General features: G+C 42.6%; 1 protein-coding gene across 1 annotated transcript in view; it reads left to right on the forward strand.

The window, feature by feature from the left end:
• The first annotated feature begins 5,294 nt into the window (after window positions 1-5,294).
• The window catches only part of TBC1D9 (TBC1 domain family member 9), a 70,182-nt gene continuing 55,457 nt past the window's right edge, over window positions 5,295-20,019 (forward strand). The window contains exon 1 of the mRNA XM_006121624.4: window positions 5,295-6,135. Coding sequence (XP_006121686.1) covers window positions 6,009-6,135 — 127 coding nt within the window. The 5' untranslated portion in view covers window positions 5,295-6,008. The remainder of the gene's footprint in view (window positions 6,136-20,019) is intronic.

The raw sequence follows: 20,019 nt of genomic DNA on the forward strand, positions 1-20,019 counted from the left end.
TAACCAGAAAGGACACTCTCTCAATGACTTAACCACCTGCATTCTGCTACAAAGACCTTTTACATCTGCACTTGAAAGGGAATCCTCTGAACTGTCATTCATGTTAAAATTCGACACTCTCCAAGAAGGAACGAACAAACACTCAAACTATCTTACCCATTACCAAGATAGCTTCCCCAATTATCACCTCTAATACCGTTAGCTCACAAACATCCCACTCTCCCCACCTCTAATATCATCAATTCACAGACACTTACCTTCCTTCCTCCCTCCCCCCCCCCCGCATCCCCCTCCTGTTCTGAAATGTGATTTGTCCTTTTCATATGTGTTCATTTTTTTAATTGTATCCTTTGGTATATATGGTTGTGACTATTTTCTTCCACTATTTGATCTGAGGAAGTGGGTCTGGCCCACGAAAGCTCATCATCTAATAAACTATCTTGTTAGTCTTTAAAGTGCTACATTGTCCTGCATTTTGCTTCAGCTACCCCAGACTAACACGGCTATATTTCTATCACACATCTGCCTTTATGGCTTATTTTGAAAATTATGAAATCTTATATGATACTCAGACCTGAGTGGTTTAGGAGCCAAATCAGTGATCAGGGTTATCTGAAAGAGCCCAGTAGTATGAAATCATTGTTTCATTTACTATTGCACTATATATTCATATTTATTCTCACCACAAAATGACTGGCCAAGTATTACTGTTTTTATTACATCAACTACAATTGGTTAATAACATAATAAAAGCATCCTGATTGGTTAACAACTTAGACTGGTTACTAATAATTAAATCATAGTGTTTTAATACCATGTGCTGCGAAGAGTCACAAGAGGCACATTAGAGAGCCATTTGCAGCTCAAGAGCCTCAGACTGAGTATCACTGTTCAATGGAGTATCTTATAGGGAATTTGAATGGAATTATTGAAATTTTTAAAAGAAAACTGTTTTCATTTTTGCAATAAACACAGCCAGAAAAATAGTTGCTTTGCTCATAATTCAGAAGCTCAAATTTTTAAAAAATAGCAGCATTACTAGGTATAATTAACTGTTTCCTTCAAGGACTCCAAATAGGAAATTTCTTTCTATTTCATTTCAGAGGTCAGCAAGCCAGACTGCATCACAGTCTCTTCAGTGACTACAAACAGTGTAATTGCCCATAGTTATAAGTTACCAGGCAGACATTTGCAAGCAAGCACATTTATACCTAGGGTAAGGTAAAAGTATTTACATTTCCCTACTTTCAAGTATTTCCTAGGAAACCTATGTAACAGTTCATTCCTATCTCAATCCACTGTTTAAAAGAAGACTGTATTATGAAGCTGCTATCACTCCCTAAGCTAAGACTTACATTAGTCACGTTTCCTACACAAGATACATACAACGCCATGATAAATATAAATGTGCATGTTAAATACAATGAGCTCCTAATATACTGAACTTTAAATTCAAAATTTATTCAGTAAGGTTTAACATAATTCAATAAGGCTCACTCAGGATATTTCAGGAAATTGCTATATATAATATTCAATTGCAATTGAATAATATTTTGTGCTAGTCCAGAATTTCAGCCTATGATTTTTCTGATATTTTGTTAAGTAGCAAATAATGTCCATGTTTCTCTTTACAGAATTTTTAAGCTAAGGCACTATTTTTAGATTTCAAAATGCCAAGGTAACCACTATCTTTACAGGAGTAAATAACATCTCCTTTTGTGCTGATTATTGTGCTTAGTATGTACATTTCTTTATTTTTATTCACAATGGACTGACTCACATCCAAGTATAAAAAAGAGTATGTATAAATTGGAAGGCTTAGCAAATCTTTAAACAGCCTCCTTTTCTGCTGTATCACAGAAAACCTCCAGTCTGATAGATGGAGTCTTTCCAACAAAACATAAATACTAAATGTCATTGGCATATAAATGAGGCTATGTCTACACTACAGAGATTTCTGGGGTACCGGAGGTATCCTCGAGATACTCTGCTGCATCCAGGCAATGTGTCTGCTCTTCAGAAATTTTTTTCAGAAGAGCAGACATGTTTTTTCGGGAGCCCCGTACATCTTGTTTTATAAGGAAGAAGAGATGTTCCAAGAACGTTTTTTTTTTCCCAACATTTGGCCCACCGTAGACAAGCCAAATGTTGGAAAAGCCTCTTCCGAAAAAATAAGCGGAAAAAGAAGCAGTTCACAATTTGCGTAGCTTTTTCTGGAAGAACAGTGTGTGGGATGTTTCATAGCCTGTGTGTAGGATGTTTTTCATCAACCAGTTTTCTGTTCTCCATTTTGTTTCTATTGAAATCTACAGGATGTTGCAGAACCTCCTCAATTTGTTCCCAAGATACATGAATCAAAAGCTTTTAAGGTAATATGATTTAAGATTAAGAGTTGAGAGTATTCACAAATGTAGACAAATGTTTTACATGACACACAAAAAAACAGTTGAGAAAAAGTACATTGATAAATTCAAAAGAGGTCTAAATGAATGTCTAAGCAAAGAAAGGAGGAATACATTTGGATTCAACAAAACAAGGATGTGATTGGCCAAATTTCTGTTTTAGTCTATGGAAGAAGATAAAATTTTTATTTTAAAATTTCATAACTATCTACAGAAAAGAAGATAGGTTACTTCTTACTTGAGCTATGAAATTTAATTTCTTTCCAGAATTACTAAAATAATCTGGAAGTTTTAATATATAAAATCTGCCTACCAGGTGCTATGTAAGTTTGAAGATATACTGCCATCAATCCGGGGGGAATTTATAACCTTGCAAGTCAAGAATATCAGGATAAAATGGCAGACTGAATTTTTTCACAGAGGTACTTTACTTTTGATTTTTGAGCCTTTATTTAATATTCCAAAAACATTTTTTATCCATAAATGAGATTAGGAGTTATGTATCTGTGTAAATGCCCATACTTCTCTTTCCCAACCAGAATTAAACTTGACAGCTTGAAGACTAGACAATAAAACTGTTTAAGCAGTGGTCCCCAATGCGGTGCCCGCGGGCGCCATGGCGCCCGCCGAGGCATTTGTGCATGCTTGCTGACAACCTGGGCAGGCCCGGCGCACTGGAGGCGCCGGCCCCAGGCGCGCGACACGCACCGGCGCCTGGTGCGCGGTGCTTGGGCAGCCCCAGCCCCGGGGCACATGAGGGGGCGCGGCGCCGGCGCCGGGCGCATGGCTCGGGCGGCGGTGCTGGCCCCGGGCCCACGGCACAAGGCGCTCGGGCAGCCCCGGCCCCGGAGCACATGCCAGCGCCGGGTGCAAGGGCATCCCCGCCCCTAGCGTGCCCTAGGATGCGTGGCACTGCCCCCGGGCGCCCGGCGCATGAGTGTCCCAACCCCCCGGGCACCCGGCGCATGAGTGGCCCCGCCCCCGAGTGCCCGGGAGCCTCTAAAGGTTGGGCACCACTGGTTTACAGTGTGTTGTGAGTATACATAGGATATCTCCCAAATACGAGGCTTTAAGATACAGCATGGGGGACTTTTCAATATTTCAGAAATGTATGCAAAATCTCTGTAATGAGTCACAACTCATGCAGCTGACAACCATGAAAATGGCATGGACTTCATTAGAGAGACTGTGCATATCCAGAGAGATTGCAGTGTAAAGACCATTCAAATCCCTGCATTGATCAGGTTCCTTTAAACTTGATGACAGATTATTTTCTTGATCTTAAAAAAAAGCTAAACTAATTTAGACTGGAATTAAGGCACATTTTTTCAACTGAAAGAATAATTAACCATTGGAACAATTTACCAAAAGTCATAGTGGATTCTCAGTCACTGTCTGACAAGACCAAGTAATCCTAGACCATCCATAGCAGGTATGTGTTTGACCTGTCCTTGACAACCTTCAATAATGGGGATGCCACAACCTCCCTTTGTAGCTAATTCCAGAGTTTAACTACTCTTATAGAAAGATTTTTCTTAATAAATAATGTAAATCTCCCTTGTTGCAGATTTAAATCCATTGTTTCTTGTCCTACCTTTAGTGGGCATGGGGAACAATTGATCAGTCCTCTTTATAACAGCCCTTAACATATCTGAAGACTATTATCAGGCAGGAGTGGCCTGAGGCCAGCTACGGCAGCTGGCGCCCTAGGCGAGGCGCTATTGGCTATTGACATCATCATCGGGCGCCCAGCTAGCTGGGAATTACAGCCAAAGGGAGCTGCAGGGGCAGTGCTCATGGGCAGCGGATGCAGAGATCAATGAGTCTTTGAGTACAGTCTTTCAACCATTTGTGCATCCTCCCTATGCAGGCTCAGCCAAAGAGTTTGCAGGGCCCAAGGCAGCATGATGTGGGTGGCTGGGCAACTCCCAGCCAAGGCAGCGAGCAAGTGGCTGGGCCGGTAGGCACTAGGTAGTGCAGAGCTCTGAAGCTGTGGGGCCTAAGGCAACCTCCTTGCCCTAAGGTCAGACCTCAGCCTATATTAATTGAATCTGAACCACATTCCCTTAGTTTGAGAATGTCATTCTCAAAAACCTTCTTTAAAAAGCAAGGTACATCCCATATATTGCTTCCCTTTTATCCAGTAGGCCAGTCAACTGTCATACAATATGACATGAGAAAAGACTTGAAAGGAAGATTTTTGCATCGCGGTGAGTAAAATAAAAGGATTATCACAATAGTCCCTTCTTGGACAATAGATCTAGATATCCTTTTGTTTTGCTCACCACTGATAACAAAAATCTTACTTTCAAGTCTTTTCTCCTGCCCCTTCTCACTCACAAAAGCGACAGAAGCTTGGGTTTTCACTCTAGGGAAGGGAAACATGAGCCTTTTCGGTTTCTCTTTGCAGCAGCAGCAGGACAAGCAAAAGTCTTCACCGCCACAGTCCTGCAGCAAACAGATCAGATGAGGGCTAGGGTGGTGGGGCCAAGGGGAAGGTACAGCTCAGGTGCCCCAGTCTGGCCCATAGCCAGTGGAGGCTGCTGCAGAGGCAGAGCTGGGCGAGTCAGTGCCAGGCTGGGCGTGGGGGGGGAGCGGCAAGGCGTGTGCCTGGGCTCCAGGATCGTGCCAGGGCTCCGCAGGGCGGGTGCGTCCCCAGCAGGCCAGGCAAGGCGCGCGCGGGGGGGGGAGGAGGGGACACTGTCAGGTGCGGCGCGTGACCGGAGCCGCTCCGCCCCCTTGGCGCGCCCCCCGCTAGGCCAGAGAGGCCGCTGTGCCGGGAGGGCGGGGCACGCAGGTGCAGGGGGCCCGCAGCCGGGGAGGGGGCGCGTGGCGCAGCTAGTGGGGGCGGGGCCGCTCTGCGGAGCCCTGCCCAGGTCACCTTTGTGTGCGCGCGCGCATGTGCGCTGCCCGCCCGGGTCCCCGCCCAGCCACCTGCGCCCTTGCGCGGCGACCGGGCAGGAGCGGAGGCTGCGCGCTCCCTACGGGCTCGGCGTCGCTCCGAGCGCCCCGCCCAGGCCTGCTGCGGCCGCTTCCCCAGCACCCTCCCCCCCGGCATTAGAGGGTCCCCCCCCCCTCTCTCGGTGACCCTGGTGCAGCTGCAGGCTTAGTGGCGGGCGGGGAGGTGCTGCCGCCCCCGGGCAGTGGAGTAGGCGCTGGGGGCCGCGCTCTGCGTGTGGCGAGCGGTCACCTCTGTCCTTGCCTTGTGGGCGGGGCGGCCGCCGCGTCTGCACCCAGCCGTGCCCTGTGCACGGTGCATGCGGGACTGGGCCAGGCGAGGCAGCGGCCGCTGATGTCACCGCTGCGTGGCTGGTCCTGCCACCGCCGCCTCTGGCTGCCGCTGCCCCCGCTCTAGGATTGCAGCGCTGCTCGGCACCAGCTGGCCGGGCTCCGGCGGGTGGGGTCTCCCCGCGAGGCTGCTGCTGCTGCTGCCGCTCCAGCCCCTTGGCTCCGGTCCGAGGCTTTGTTGTCTCTGCGCTGGGTCGGGCAGCGCGTTTCATGGGACCCGCGTCTCGCCAGCAGCAGCCGCCTGGCCCCGCCGCTGCGTGAATGGTTTAAACCCGCCGCAGCAGCCGCCTCGCGCTGCCTTTTGTGTCTGCCGGGAGCATGTGGGTGAACCCCGGGGAGGTGCTGCTGGCAAACGCCTTGTGGGTCACGGAGAGGGCCAACCCTTACTTCATCCTGCAGAGAAGGAAGGGGCACGGAGGAGATGGAGGCGGCGGAGGACTGGCTGGTAAGGAAGGAGAGGGCTCCCGTCCCTCCATACTGTGCATTTCAAGCCTAATGCTCTTTAAGTAATTTGGCCCAATCTTAATGCTTGAGCTCAGCATCTGGTCCTCCAGTGTAGTGGCGGTATTTACAACAGAAAGGTGCCCCACCTAAGCAGTGCGCGGGAGAGAGCGCGATCAATATCTGTGATAGGTAACAGGAAAAATCTTGTCTCTTCTTCCACGCAGTGCTGCTCACTCTAGGGCTACAGCAGCTGCCCTCCTGCCTTTCTTCTTTTTGGATTTATCATTGCTTAGTCGCGGCAGCCATATAGACAGTGCTGCTGCTGTTCTGTTATTTGGTAAGGGGTTGTCAGATACTGATCATCTCTCACATCTGTAACAATAAGCTAGTAAAGGTGTTAAAGGGCGGGAGGGTGAATACAGCCAAGAGAAGCTGTGTGGATTAAAAAAATATAATCATACACTTTTGTGATTAGGGAGGTATAAGTATTTTTCACCACATTCTAAAGAGTTCTTACCTCACTGCCAGGGAAAAGGTTATTTCAGTGTGGAGTCGCTGAAGGTTGCTAGGTGGCAGTTAGCAGAGTGCTTTAATACTAGGATATTACTAGACTACACTATTTATAAATAAAGGCAAATTAAAGATTTCCCTGGTATTTATGCAATTACAGATATCACAAAAATTGAAATAGTTACCTAAAACAAAGTATCAGTATTTGATCACTTGAGTACATTTAGGAGCAATCGACAGAAATTCTTGTGTTTTGGTGAGCTTGCTTTTCTATTAGTATATGTTGATTTAAAAAACATAAACATATATACATATCTGTGTTTGGGAGTAAGGGAGAAGGTTTTGCTTTTGAATCTACTGTATGCCTCTGTTAGGATGTTCTAGATAATGTATGCACTCTGAAAACATTAAGCTTTTGTATTATGTAAGTATGAGTTCTCTAAATATTTAGTGTATTTTGAGCAATATAAATTATCATAATAGAAAGCTTTACTTTACTGGGATTCTTTACTTTACTTTCATCCTTATAGTATATATTTAAATGTATACTAACATACTCTTTTAATACTTCAATTCAACACTTCCCTGCTCTTGGTGTGTGTATATATGACAGACTTTTCACCCTACATTTAAAAAAAAACTCATGAATTGGAAATCTAGAACTCAACTCAATTTTATAATCAACTGTCCTTGCTGAATCAATACAAATCTCTGAAAGTGAAACTCTGTTAAGAGTATTTTTTCATCTGTGTATGTTGAAACTAAATTTCTCTAAACTAGTTAAAATGAACATCATGGCATGCTTGAATTTTTGTTGCTAGGCTCTTTGTAGCTTTATTAGAAAATTCAGTTTTTCTTTGGGCCTGGTATTGAAAATAATGCTTGAAAATAATGTACAATCTAATGATAAGTGCCTTTACATGTTATCCCTTGTTGTACAGACAAATTCAGGGATGTTGGACCATTTTTCAGCCATCAGCATTGTATGTTGATGAGCCTACCCATAGGTGCTGAAACAAGGATGCTGGGGGGCTGCTGCCTCACTCCCTGGCTTGAAGTGGGTTTCTATCGTATACAGGGACTATAGTTTGGTTCAATAGCTCCCAGCACCCCCACTAAACAAATAAGTTTTGAGGTTTTGGAACAACCTATTTTCTTCTTAAAGAGTGGCTGAAATACTGCTTCTCCTTGACCATGGGAAGTTATCAGCAACCACTCATTATTGGCTGCTGGCATTTCTTTTCTTGGAAATTATGAGAGGTTTCATGGAAACCGGACACAGTGATAAATCTATCTTGAATGACTCTTTCCCCTCAGAAGACTGCTACTCATAAACTTGCCAAAGAATTCATCACTATTTCTAACCCCATGGGTTGCATGATTGATTTTTCTCTCTATCCTAATATTGTACAGATTCACTCTAGTCTGGCAACATATATGGTCCAGCATGATTTTAGTTAGCCGAATATCCATGTAGCATGAGTGTGGCCAAATTTCCTGCAGTCCCATAAAATTTACAGCCACTAGTCCTGACTCTCAGTGTTCTGTGCTGTTATTTTGCTCTAATTTACCCCCAAATGTCTTCTGAGAACCCAGTAATCAGTGAAGTGTTGGTACGGCTGCTAGACAATATTGGCCTCCCGTGGTTGGGCATCTGTTAGGTCTTGAGGGTGCCGCACTAGAGAGGTTCAGCCTGTAGTATTTTTCAGTCAGAGGCATTGTGAACATTTGGGATCTTATTCTCAACTGATTTTGGGAAAAAAAAGTTGCAGTGTGAATGACTGTCCAGGATTATTTGCATATGTATAGTTGTGTATGCAGTGTTATAGGTGATGATATAACTGTACAGAATTAGAGGCCATTTCTGAAAATGTATTCTTTTGGGTCTGTATTTACATCTTTGAGTAAGGGTAGGACTTTCCTATTCTTTTGGAGTAAATCAGACCATTACATCCTCTTCTCTGTCAGGTAAGCCCATGTTATTGGATAGGAAATTAAAGTTCAGAAATAACTCTTAAGAAGTTAGATATTTTGTGTCCTGTTTGTTCTGGAGTTCTGATTCTTGAGGCGTTTTGTATGCCAGTAAGTAGACCGTGTAAACTCCAATGTATATACTGTATATTATATATGTCCTACAACAAACTGTTTCATGCAGTCCCATATATGTGCCCTGCTTTGAATTTTACTTCGCTTGCAAATGTGGAAATGGTTATAAGTAACTAAATCTTTCTTTTGTTGCTAGCAGTTCTTCACACATGGAAATATTATCTCTAGGCATTTGATATTTTATTTAGCAAGAAATGTTTTTGTATCCTTTTCCATGAGGTGATATGGATACTGCTTTGCTAATAGGATCATACCTAAACAATTATGCGTAACTAGCAGGTATGGCCTGTTGTTGACCGGGCAGTGTCATTTTGCATAGATTACACTTATAGGAAAGTTAAAGAAACTAAATATATGCAATAGAATTTTTAATGTGTTTGCAAAATTCAAGTAAAAGAAAAGTTTTAAATTTGTAGGATTTCAACTTCAAACATTATTCATTTTATTGAATAATTACCATACATAGTAAATTTGAATCAGAAACTCATAAAGCTTCCTTAACTAATTTGAATGTTGTGATTTGTAACAGTAAACATTTTCTTTCAACTAAAATGACAGTTGAATCGGTGACTTGATTTTAATTTTGTTAGCAAATATTTTTTATGAACTCTAAAAATAATAATGACTTTTTTCCAATGGAAAAACAAAAATAATTATTTAAACCTTTTCCCCAGCATATTCTGGTGTAAAAAGTTGCGCATTTAGCTAAATTAAGTGGCAGGGTTGTTTATGCAAAATTTGGTTTTGTAGGAAATCCATGAAGTATGACTTTATTTTGCACAAACAAATCCACAAACAGATAAACTCTTTAAAATATAGTAGATATATTGAAATAACCTTAATAAAATTGGTAGAATTAGTAGCCCACAAATCTTAGTCAGGATCAGGTTACAGGTGCGATGAGTGTTGTATATCGAGGGCACTACCAAATTCATGTCTATTTTAGTGAATTGCTCTGTCATAGGATTTTAAAAATTGTGTTATTTCAGCTCTTTCAATATGAAACTTCACAGTATTTTAATTGTAGGAACCCTGACCCCCAAAAAATGTGGGGGATTACAAGGTTATTGTACGGGGGAGTTTTGCAGCACTGCTACCTTCATCTGCACTACTGCTGGTGGCTGTGCTGCCTTTTGAGCTGGGCAGCTCGAGAGCAGCTGGGAGCCTAGCTCTGAAGGCAGAGCCACTGCCAGCAGCAACACAGAAGTAAGGATGGTATATTATTGCTATTGTTATATCTGCACAGTTGCTGGAAAGGCACTATCTTCTGAGCTGAGCTTCTGGCTATCATCTGCCACTCTTAGGCCACCCAGCTCTGAAGGCAATGCAAAACTAAGGGTGACCCCCTAAAATAAGCCTGTGACCCTCCCGCAACTTATCTTGAGTAATTTCATTTATTTTTCAGGATGAAAATAAAAACTTATTTTTGCATTTAAAAATATCAGCATTTGATCAACATTCCTCATTATGAAAATCACATGTTACTTCTTGCTCTAGGCTTGCAAGCTGTTTCTGTGCATCTTATTGAGTGTCTGACCCTCAGACATGGAGTCTGATATGTTGATCAATATGACAAAGACCTTTATCATATTATCTAACTCCCTGGTGGCGGGGATCCCCCGTTTATCCCTGTGACGTTTTCTATTTTTCCACACTTCAAATTTCTGTTCCTCTCCCAATTTGACAGCAACCAGTTCTGGCCAAAGATCTCTTAGGTCAGGAGAAGAGATTGGATACAAATTAGGGACGTTAGATAGCATGTAATTGAATAGTCGTGTAACCACATGAAATTTTAGCAGTTACACGACTATTCGATCAGAGGCAGCAGCACAGGGTGGCAGGCGGGAGCTGATCCGTGAGAAAACCAGCCTATAAACCAGGGCCTGCTGTGGACAGAGGTTGCTTTGCGGCATCCTCCCTTGCTCCCCCGTGCTGCAGGTGGCACCACGGCTTTTAAGCCTGTTCACCCGGAACCACCTCCTGCCTGCTCCCGCACTCCCTGCTTCCTCTGTAGGAGGCAGTAAGGGGGGACAGGTGGGTCCATGGAGCCAGTTCCCTGCATGTATCAGCTCCCGCCTGCCCCCCATATCCTTTCAGAGACTACAGTGTGGGGTTGGGCAGGGAGCAGAAGGGATCCGGTGTTCATGGGGAGCCGGCTTTTAAGCCAGCTCCTCATGGGCATCAGCTCCTGCTGCCTCCAATACAGAGGCAGCGTTGGGGGGGGGAGAAAAGGGGGAGGGAGGAGGAAGTGCATGTAGTTGACAGGATTAATTGATAAGCTCAGGCTTGGTTAATTGTGTAGTCATCTATATGTGACATCCCTAATACAAATTGGTTGCAGTTGAACTCCTTGTGATGGCTAAGGACTCATTTAGACTTCGTGGAACAGTCGAAAGAGGACATGCAAATTTTGCGGGAGCAGAGCTTTCGAAAGTGAAAAGTAGTTGAGATGCGGCTTTTTTGGCAAATTCCCCCCCTCCCCCCCGTCGAAAAGCCATGTAAACCTTAATATGGTGGCTTAATATGAAATTTTGTTTTGTTTTGTTTTTTTCTAATGGGACCACTAAAGTGTTAAAAGTGTGTTTGAGTTCCTAGGCAAGCATTTATGCTAGCAGCTGGATCACCACATGTATGAAAGAGCTCATTACAGTACTACTTTGCAGCTTGCAAGTCCATGAAATGTTACCACAGATGTTTCTAATACTTAATTGGTAGATAGTAGATGGCTGTCTTTGATGGTAACCTAGGCTATGTCTACACTACAAAGTTTTTTCAAAAAAATGGCCATTTTTCCGAAAAAAAAACTGCACTTATGTCCCCATTTTTTTCGCGTTGTTTCGAAAAAAATTGAAAGAACAGGGGTTTTTCCGACATTCGTAAATCTCTATCTATGAGGAAGAAGCCTTTCTCTGAAAGAGCTCTTTCAGAAAAAGGTATGTGGGGATGAGGAAGTTCTTTCGAAAGAAGAGGAAAAAGCACAGGTGCCCTGGTGGCCACTCCGTCCATAGTAATGACAGCTTAAATGCGAGATAGCGCCCACACTGAATGGACACTATCTTTCGAAAAAGCAGATCGCTTTTTTGATGCACTTTGGCAGTGTGGACACTCTGTTTTGGAAGAAGTTTTTTCGGAAGATCTCTTCAGGAAAAGTTTCTTCTGAAAGAAGCCTGCAGGCTAGATGTAGCCCTAGTCTGTTCAGTTCTCACCAAATATTTCTTTGTGGTAGGTAATGAGGATTGTTGCTGTTACATTGGAAAGAGACTGACTCACTGGTTCTCATTAGTGAATGCCAACTTTAATGGAATGGTGCATTTTTAATGACATGACATTGTCATTGTAGATGGTACTGTTATGTGGTACTGTTGAGTTTATGCCAAGACACTGTTACTCAAGTTTGGAGAGGAAATTCACTTCCTCCCAAGTACAGCTAAAGGATTTTTTGTGGCTGAGGAAAGCATTGTTTATAGACCTTTATTCATAGATATTTAAAACTTTTGGAAAAAGTTTAGGCCAACTTGTCACCTGACTCTCTAAAAGGTATTCAGTGCTTTTGCAAATTTTGCCCTTACTTATTTCATTTCTAGTTGGGATTTTATATTTCAAACTCAATAGGCACATAGTGTTCAATGAGAAACGTTGTTTTATGTAGCTTGAAATAAAACAACTGAAATTTGAGCATATTGCACTTATGTAGCTTACCATTTATTTTCTTAGGCATATGAGCAAGTTTTAAGTATCAGAGCCTTGATTTTTAATCAACTGTGATCTTTCATAGACCCAGACTAATATTCTGTCTAATATTCTGTCTTCTGCTTTATTCTGTGTTCACTCCATCCATTCAACTCCTCACTACTTCTTATTTATAAGAAGGGTGTGGGAAACTTAGCAGGTATTTTGGGTTTCCTTCTGGGATCTGTGCACTTCTAAGATATCATGCGTGGGAGAGGTCCAGGTTGAATATTAGGGAAATCTATTTCACTAGGAGAGTAGTGAAGCACTGGAATGGGTTACCTAGGGAAGTAGTGGAGTCTTCATCCCTAGAGGTGTTTAAGTCTCTGCTTGACAAAGCCGTGGCCAGGTTGATTTAGTTGGGATTGGTCCTGCCTAGAGCAGGGGGCTGACTTGATGACCTTCGGAGGTCTCTTCCAGCTCTATGATTCTATGACTTAATGTCTGCATCAAACTCCGTTAAGCTGGAGGTACTTGCGGGCTCAGTATCAGAAAGGCCACCAGATATTGTTACCTTTAAAACTACATCAAAATAAGTGAATCTACAATTATTTTGGTGTGTGCATATACATTCTGAGTTTGTCAACATCGGGAGGAGGAATGTTATTTTAAAAAATATTTACATTTAAGTAACACATTTAACTTAACATCTAACATTAACAAAATCATGTGCAAAAATTCAGTTTAGTCTTTCTCAGTCTGCAGTGAGACTGTTCTAATGCTGCTTCTGCTTTTCCTAGCTTTGTCAAGCAGCAGCAGCAGAGTGAAAATAATTAGATTTAGGTCAGTTTCATTTTGGATATTCAGAAACTTGTGGTCATCAAGTAAACTGTTGAACCATTTCAATTTCATCTTTTGACTGCTTGGGATAAGCTGTGAACAGGGTAGAGGCAGGCACTGCAAGTTTTTACATGGGAAGTAGACTTTCAAACAGAAAGTTGAGGGGGATTCGATCTTGTCTATACAAGGAAATATGGTGTGTTGGGAGAGGGATTGTTGTGTAACCTAAGGTGTGAATTTAAATGGATATAGTTAAATCTGTATAACTCTTCCCCCTTTCTTCCCCAAGTGAATTGTTTTATTCTTGTATTGGTGACTTTGAATCCCTTCCCAAGTAACAAACTAAAACTAAATATATAATTGCCTGTAAAACTTTCTCTTCTAGGCAAACTCTTAAATTAGCAAAGCCTTTCTTTTCCTTTCTAAGGGGTTATCCACAGTGCATCATGGGGTGTGAATAGTTCCTGATGTACTGTGTGAATGCTACAAGTGCAAACTGAGAGATTCCTACTTCCCATTAATATAGCCCTCTTCAGACAGAATTTTCGTGTCAGACACCTAGCCAGTTGCTGAGACACACTGTTTCCAAGCAGAATATGGGATGCTATCTTGGTAGAAATCACAGCACTTTCCTTGCTTCTCAAAAGTTGAAGATGGCAGGGGCTCTGTTGCTCACCAGGTTGTTGCTTCTGAACCATGCTGTTGACACCATTGTCCGAATATAATGTTCAATTTTCCAGTGAGTAGAAGTTTTACTAAATTGATGCCATTCTCAAAAAGTTATTTAGTCTTTCTAGTCTACTGTACACCTTTCAGGAGTCTTGATTTGTCTCGTGTACCTCTAAGTTTCACCTCATTTAATGATTTGCATACAAAAAGCATACCAACGTGTCACAGACCCTGTTACTGAAACATTTCTAACTTTCTCCTTTTTTACCATAGAATTATAAATCAATTGAAATATAATATGGTACTTACATTTCATTGTTTACTCTATAGAGCAGTATAAGAAGTCATTGTGTGAAATTTTATTTTGTACTGATTTTGCTAATGCTTATGATGTAGCCTCCTATAAACCTAGTCAAACATCTAGATGAGTTGATGTACAACCCGAAAGATGTTTGCGTACTCCTGTATCCTGGTTGAGAGCCACTGGTCTAAAGTCCATAAAACTACTCTCACAAGTAAGGCTAATAGGATTTGGATCATATTAACTATGGAACTTGGGGTGTTTACGCTGGCCTTTGACAGGGAAGTCAACTCATTGGGACCATCTCTTCCTAAAATGAGGGAGCAGATGACCTAATCAAACATGTGAATTGCCTTGTAAAAGTAGAGATAAATAATGATTCATTGTAGTGACTAAGGGAAATGAAATTGCCTTCTCATACAGAACATACTGGCTATTTTATTTTTGTTGTTGTGAGTCACTCTCTTAGCTAATGACATCCAAGCTTTAGGATGACTTGTTTCACAACCTTTTAAATCTGTACAAAGTTTAATTCTTGGGGCTAGGTCATGGTATAAATCAACATAGTTTCATCCAAGATTGCCTCTAGGAGTGACAAAGTAATGTAGCTAATTGTTTATACCTACATCATCAATAGCCTCCTTACTGGAGCTTCCTACATCTTTAGCAACTGTACTGGGAGTGTAGCAGAGCATTTTCTTGCAATAGCCTTGAAAATCCTTACTAAATTAAGTTCAGTGTTTCTGGAGTCCATGGTATTGAATGCAAATGTAATGTGTTACTTTGAGCTCTGCAAGGTGTGAACTAAAAGAGGGTATGTCTACGCTACCCTCCTAGTTCGAACTAGGAGGGTAATGTAGGCATACCGCACTTGCAAATGAAGCCCGGGATTTGAATTTCCAGGGCTTCATTTGCATAAGCGGGGAGCCGCCATTTTTAAAACCCCGCTGGTTCGAACCCCGTGTAGCCGCGCTGCACAGGGTTCGAACCAGCGGGGTTTTAAAAATGGAGGCTCCCCGCTTATGCAAATGAAGCCCGGGAAATTCAAATCCCGGGCTTCATTTGCAAGTGCGGTATGCCTACATTACCCTCCTAGTTCGAACTAGCGGGGTAGCGTAGACATACCCAGACTGTTGAATAATGAAGTTCGGAAAAACATTGTGACATGGTTTGCCTGGAAAATCTCTAGGCGGAGATGAAAGCAAATTCACACCTTCAGTTATGCAGATGCCCAGGCTTTTGAAGTTGTGTGCTGAGGAGGGGTCTCCTTTCTGCTGATTACTGATTCCTGGAATCTGAAGTTCATATGCCAAAACTGTATCAAGTAGGGATGTAACCTGTTAACTGGTAAGCATTACCCTTATTGGGCTCTTAGAAGACATTTAGGGATAAAATAGAGCTAAATAACTGTACAGAACACTGAGAGCCTGGGCTGGTGGCTATAAACTAACTTTATGGACTGTGGGAAACTTGTTCACTTATAATGTGCGGCCATCTGGCTAACTAAAATCATGCCAGACCACAGATATTGCTGGATCAGAGGGTGCTGGACTAGGGAGGTTCAACTGTATTAATGTCCCTCAATTGCAAGAATATGTGCTAGCATATATGAGTATCCGTACATCAGAAGGGCTATCTTAGAAGCACAAGCTTTAGTCTTAATGATATTTTTAATACATATAGTAGTAGTATATGACATGCATGGTTTGTCTTCCCTTTTCCCATGTCGCTTCATCTGCCGCCCAACAAGAGTACAGTAAAACCTTTGTTATCTGGCACTCTCTTAACCAGAAAACTTTAACCAGCATTGGCCCCAGCCACAATACTGTCACATCTTCAGGCGCACAGGCCTGGCTTGGTTTACCATGTTTGGCTTAACAATTTTTTTATTTAAGAAGTACTAATCATCTTTAACTCAAAATAGAAATGTGAGACCAACTGCCTCATACCACAAAACTATCAATATTAAAAACTTGAGTTGTACTATTCTTGTCCATTGGTTTTTCCTAGGCTGATGGGACCCTCAGATAACCAGAATTCTTAGATAACCAGAACGCCCTAATCCCCGAGCATGTCGGATAATACAGGTTTTACTGTACAAAGTATTTGCATCTCCTGTTGTTTTTATGGCATAGGTAGGAGACCAGCACTTCTGCAAACCAAGCCAGCAGTGCGTACAGATCTGCAAAAGAAAGGGTCACAGTGAAATCAGGATTGTCTTGGTCTTCAGATGAAGAGTGGATGTCTTTCTGATTGATATGCTTCAGTGAAATAAGTGCCTTCATTGCCTCTTGCTCCACTCCTCTGAAGTTGTTTGTGCCCACAAAAGCTCATGATACCATATATACTTTTTGTTAGTCTCTAAGGTGCTACAGCACTACTCATTGTTTAAGTGGATTCAGTACAGTAGTAATGGTGAAATTTAATGGCCTGTGATACACATGAGGCCAGATTAGATATTCTGGCTTTTAAAATCTATGAAAATAAGAATTATTTTATTTGGCTGTGTGTATTGTACCTGAAAGACACCGGTGCAGTGAAATAATCTTGTACAGATTAGTCTGTTTTCTCTCTTTTGTCAATCTCCCATGATAGTATTGACATGCCTTTCAACTGTCAGCCCCAAATGTGAGAGAGATTGTGCAGTGGGCACATAAATTGTTCATGCAGGAAATATAAAATGCTTTAGAATTCATTCAGTGTTGCAATTTATTGACTCTTTAATATGGATGTAGTAATTTTCATCAATAAAAGTAAAATAATACCACATTTGTGAAGAATATAGATAACTTGAGAACTAAAATGACTGATATCCCTCAAACTAAGGGACCTTTTGAGAGATTTAGATTCAAAACTAGTTTAAAAGGACATTGTCAAATTGTTCTCTTCTTTGGTGGGTTTATGTTTTTAAAGGTTAAAAGTAGTCTGATACTGTATTTTTTTCCTGACTCCCTCAACCAGTTTTCTGGTTTTACAATTTACTTGACTGCTTTTAAAAATTATTTTACTGCTTTGTGAGAGAGCAGAGGAAATTGATGCTGTGGTAACGGGGCGTAGGCACTTGCTACCATGATGGAAGGGCTTTTTCTGTTGCTGTAGTAAATCCACCCTCATCAAAAGGTGATAGCAACTATAGGAAACTGTACTGTCGGTTAGGTTGGCTTAAATACATTTCTCAGGTTCTGAGTATTTCAACAACTTAGTTTTAGGTGTAGACAAGACCTTAATCCACCGAGTGTTATCAGGAGCACAAAGCAAACTGAAAAAAGAGGAACATGTCTTTTCCTCCCATATCTTTTTTTATGTAGCTTTGTTTTAGAATTCTTTTAACAATAGTAGGTCACAATATTCAGGAGAGAGTGTGTATGGTTTTATATATTTATTTTAAAGTTGATCATATCCTGTAATGCTAACTAGGGCTTTGACCCACAACTGACTAGCGAGACAGACCCTTGCAGTCGATGGATCTTTGTGCACGTACAGGGTGAAACTCTCTAAACTGGGACTCTCTGGTCCGGCAACATCCATGGTCTGGCACAGATGTTGTAGGACCAGAGAGTCCCGGTGTAGGGCCAGCTGCAGAGAGTTCTGTGGGACTGGCAGGGCAACAAGATGCCTGTAATGCATGGTGGTGGGGCTGCCCAACAGGGCTGAGAGCCCTGGCACATGGCTGTCCGGTGGGGACGGGTCAGCAGAGCAGCGGGGCCATCAGCAGGTGGGGAGCCAGATGGGGGGTGAGGAGGGCAGAAATGACCTTTTCTGGTCTGGCAAAATCTGTCATTTGGGACCAGTCAGGTCCTGAGGATGCCTGACTATGGAAGTCCAATCTGTACAGTCTACCTACACAGAGTAACTTGCAGAATCAGTGTAGTATTTCAGTCTCTGATCCTGTCAGCTCTGATCCCATGTAAAATGGGATTACAGGCAGTCCCCAGGTTATGTACAAGATAGGGACTGTAGGTTTGTTCTTAAGTTGAATTTGTACGTAAGTCGGAACTGGTACATATTATACCCCAGGTGTCCCCGATTCAGCCACTGCTGAAACTGACCAGCGGCTGACTACAGGAAGCCTGAGGCAGAACTGCTTTGCCCCGAGCTTCCTGGAATCAGCCGCTGATCAGTTTCATCAGCAGCTGACTTGGGGACGCCTAGGGTAGAGCAGCTGGGGTGCTGCCAGGTTGGTCCCCGCAGCGCCGAGGTGCGGCACTGCGGGGACCAACCCGGCAGCCCCCCAGCTGCTCTACCCCAGGTGTCCAGATTCAGCCGCTGCTGAAACTGACCAGCGGCGAGAAAAGCCTGGACCGCGGTCCCGCCACCCGCGTCTTCCGCGGCGAGAAAAGCCACTCCGCGTCTCCCTGGTCTGCTGGGGGGGAGGGGGAGGACGCTAGCTCCGCATCTCCCTGGTCTGCTCGGGGGAAGCGCCCCCCGCGCTGCCAGAGGCGGCGACAGTGGGGGAGGCACCCTGCACTAGCTGCGCGCTCCCCCGCTCCCCGGTTCGTAACTAGGGGTCCAACTTAAGCCGGATTGTCATAACCCGGGGACTGCCTGTACTTCTTGTGCTTGCAGGATCAGGATCCTTATTTTAATTATGGTGGGGCTGATCTAACAAACTCTTATTCACTTGTATTATTTTTGCTCACAGCAAGAACTGGTAATGTAGGTTTATATGTTTTTAGTGGTATGAAACTTGATGTTGCTTATTTTGTTGTAAGGTTGCTGTTTACATATGACATTCCGAAACTGTTTACAAAAATCCAAACTGTAATCATGCTTCTCCGTAATTTTTCATGGAAATAAAAATGGCTGTGTAATTCAATGGTTAACTGATGTAAGTGGCTGTAACCAAGATTTGGGTAATGTGTTATTTTTTGGTAAGTGAGGGTTTTAATGTGAATTGAGAAGTATATTTTTAGATTTTGTTCGTAAATTTCATCTTTTCATTTGAATTCTCAAATTTATTCATTGTTAATGTATAGCAGAATGTACTTGGTTTTTCATGAGTTTATTAACTGGGAAATGGTTAAAATAGACTTTCTTTTTTAATAAAAAATTAATACAATCACTTCTGCTCCAAAGCTCCTCAGAGAGAGAATCGATTTAAACAGCTATTATTTCATTCTGGTTGCATCATCTGTCTGCACAGAAGAATCTGACCTATGGTATAAAATGGAACAGTTCCTTAAGGACAGCCTTCAAGGGTAACTGTAAGATTTGAACAGGCAGTGTGAATTGGTTCAAAACATATTAATGAACAGATTATTTTAATAGATGCATCTCTAAGCAATGTTTCTCTCTATCATAATACCATGTGTTCATTTTTATACATATCATACCATGTTAAAGGTGAAGATCTGGAAAAGTGGAAATTCATTGAAATCATCTGGGTTTTTGTTGAATATTACAAATATTCCTTCCCCTAACCTCACCAGCAATACCTTTTCTGCAGTCTGTTTCCCTAGCTAAGGAGGAATGGACACCCTGCATCATTACTGCAGTACTCAGAGTTCCTATCCACCTTTCTTTGTTTCAGAACCCTCTCCTGTTTCTTCAGTGACCACCAACCCTTCTCTTACTCCATTCGCCACCTTTTACTGGCGCACGGCTGAGATAATGCACAACTTTTATTCTCTTTTCCCCATCTCCAGCAGCTCAGTGAGAATGAGTCAGGGAGGAGGATGCTCTCCTGACTTGACACTGCTGAGGAGGTTGATGGGTTTGAACTCCCTGCATGTCCTCAGCTCTTGATGTGTCCTGGTTTTCAGCTGTGACATGCTTGCAGAGGTAGTGACA

Source organism: Pelodiscus sinensis, chromosome 5 (genome assembly GCF_049634645.1).
Source record: "Pelodiscus sinensis isolate JC-2024 chromosome 5, ASM4963464v1, whole genome shotgun sequence".
In the NCBI taxonomy this organism is placed as follows: Eukaryota; Metazoa; Chordata; order Testudines; family Trionychidae; genus Pelodiscus; species Pelodiscus sinensis.